At 42.7% G+C, this 2,482-nt stretch overlaps 1 protein-coding gene across 1 annotated transcript; it reads left to right on the top strand.

Annotated features, from left to right (window-relative positions):
* Positions 1-787: 787 nt before the first annotated feature.
* On the top strand, positions 788-1,816 carry LOC109675735 (melanoma-associated antigen B4-like). Its single transcript, XM_020152373.2, has one exon. The coding sequence runs from the start codon at positions 788-790 to the stop codon at positions 1,814-1,816; it is 1,029 nt and encodes a 342-aa protein (XP_020007962.1).
* Positions 1,817-2,482: the final 666 nt, after the last annotated feature.

Here is a 2,482-nt window from a genome sequence, read left to right as displayed (position 1 = left end):
TGAGGGGGTGAATTTGATCAAAGTTCATTATATGCATGTATGGAAATACCACAAGGAAACCCTTTGTACAGTTAATTTATGTTAATAAAAATAGGCCTCAGTCAGTAGAAGGAAGATTTCCAAGTTGTGCTGAGAGGCACACAGAAGACTATGACAACTTCAGGGAACTCCGACCCCATATTGGCAGGGGTCCCACAGAATCCTTCTCTGTTTTAACCCTGGGAAGCCCTAGGAATAAATGTAAGGCAGAAGAGCCAATCAGGAGTAATAGAGAAGTGAGGGTCTTAGTCTGAAGGGTCAGCAGGGAGAGAATTTTTAGACTTTTCCAGAAGTCAAACTGGAGACCTTCAGTGGGAGAACTTTGAGTTCTCAACTTCAGTGCAACACAGGAAAAAGGTTCCATGTCCTGCCAAGAGCAGATGAGGTGATCCTGTGTGCCAACTAAGAAGACCCTTGAACACAAAAGGTTTCAGGTCAGTAAAATAAGAGAATATCTCTTGTTGTCACTAGCCTTTGCTGTCACCAAGTCAACCCAGGTAAGGTTACAGCCTATGGGCATTATAATTTCCTCCACTGGTTTCACTGGGAATAGGGTGACTAAGAACAAGAGTCCAGTGGGTTCCTAGAGCAGTACTCTCACAGAAACCTAGAGAGATGACTTCCTAAAAGCCAAAATGCCGCCTCACTTCTGAAAGCATTGACAGCATCTTACTATCACTCCTCCAGGTCCCAACAACACCTGCTCTTTGGCCCACACTCCTGCCTGTTGTCCCTGACCACAGCCATCATGCCACGGGGACAGAAGAGCAAGCTCCGTGCTCGTGAGAAACGCCGCCAGGCCAGAGATGAACAACAGAGTCTCAAGGATACTCAAGCCATTTCAGCAGGAGGGTACATCTCCCGCTCCTCACATGGTTCTGGTGATGCTGTCCCAAGCACCTCATCAGCTGGCTTGCCCCATAAGTCTCAGGGAGCTACATCCATCACCACTGCTTCTGTAGGTGGTTCACACAAAAAATCTGGTAAAGGTGGCAGGAGCCAGGAGGCTGAAGGTACACATTACTCTAGGGCCCCACACTCCACTAAGAGCTCTCAGAAGGAGCTTCTCCTGAAGAAGGCAGGGATGTTGATGCAGTACCTGTTGTATAAATATAAAATGAAAGAGCCCATTTTCAAAGGGGAAATGCTTAAAATTGTCAACAAAAGTTTCAAGGAACATTTCCCTGAGATCCTCAAGAAAGCCGCTGAGCGTATGGATCTGGTATTTGGTCTTGAGTTGAAGGAAGTCAAGCCCCATGGTAACACCTATACACTTATCAACAAGGTAGAGCTCAGCAGCAAGAAAGATATGATCACTGGCTTAGGCTTTCCTAAGAATGGGCTTCTGATGCCTCTCCTGGGGGTGATCTTCTTAAATGACAACTGCGCCACCGAGGAGGAAGTCTGGGAATTTCTGAATATTTTAGGGGTCTATGATGGGAAGACACATACAATCTTTGGGGATCCCAGAAAGCTTATCACCCAAGAACTGGTGCAGGAAAGGTATCTAGAATACCGGCAGATGCGTGGCAGTGATCCTCCGCGCTATGAATTCCTGTGGGGTCCCCGAGCTCATGCTGAAACTACTAAAATGAAAGTCTTGGAGTTTTTGGCCAAGGTTAATGATACTGAACCTAGTGACTTCCCAGCCCATTACGAAGAGGCTTTGAGAGATGAAGAAGAAAGAGCCAAAGCCAAAGTTCCAGACAGGTGTGGCACTACTGTCAAGGCCAAGGCATGTGCTAGAGGGACACCTGGCAGCTCTTACTGCCCCTAGTGAGATTGCAAATTCACTTTGTTTTTGAGGAGGGTTTCCTACCTTATAAGTAGAAAGAGGTTGATGGATCTATAAAGATCATAATACAAATCTTGCATTCTTGTTATACATTAGTATCTTTCAAATATTTTTTGACTGAATCTTTATTTAGATTAAAAATCCATGGTTATGAACGACATAAATCACATACTTGTTGTTATAATATTTCAGTTAAGAATTTTGGTGTTCTGTAATGCATTCTAAAAACTGTTCAAACTTTTTTGTGTTAGAGAACATGAAAATGGGGCTTTGGAATGAAAATTTTCTTGGAAATGTGTGATCGAACTCCCTAAAATAAGGGAAAACAAAGCAAAACATCAAAACATAGTCAACTGTTAGATTGCCTTATTCACTTTTGTCTTTCCTTGTGTAAAATTCAAAGATACATACCTGGCTATCTTTAAGTGATTAGAGAATGCAGATAATAATAAATAGTAATAAATTATATTCTTTGCTCAGTGTCTTATTTATTCTCCTCATTAATTGGGCATCTACTCTTTGGAAGGCTGTGCTAGTAATGATGATGCTAAGATAAAGGAGAACTTTCTCCTGCCCATAGATTATTAGAGTGTAAGAGGAATTGCTGCAAAAAGAAGATGGTGTGGCATACTGTAACATGAACCAACT

The sequence above is a fragment of the Castor canadensis genome, chromosome X (assembly GCF_047511655.1).
Source record: "Castor canadensis chromosome X, mCasCan1.hap1v2, whole genome shotgun sequence".
Taxonomy (NCBI): Eukaryota; Metazoa; Chordata; class Mammalia; order Rodentia; family Castoridae; genus Castor; species Castor canadensis.
This window is presented reverse-complemented; position numbering and strand designations above follow the sequence as displayed.

Bases quoted from the DNA above. Each gene is read 5' to 3' on its own strand.
- LOC109675735 (XM_020152373.2), top strand. From the start codon at position 788: ATGCCACGGGGACAGAAGAGCAAGCTCCGTGCTCGTGAGAAACGCCGC.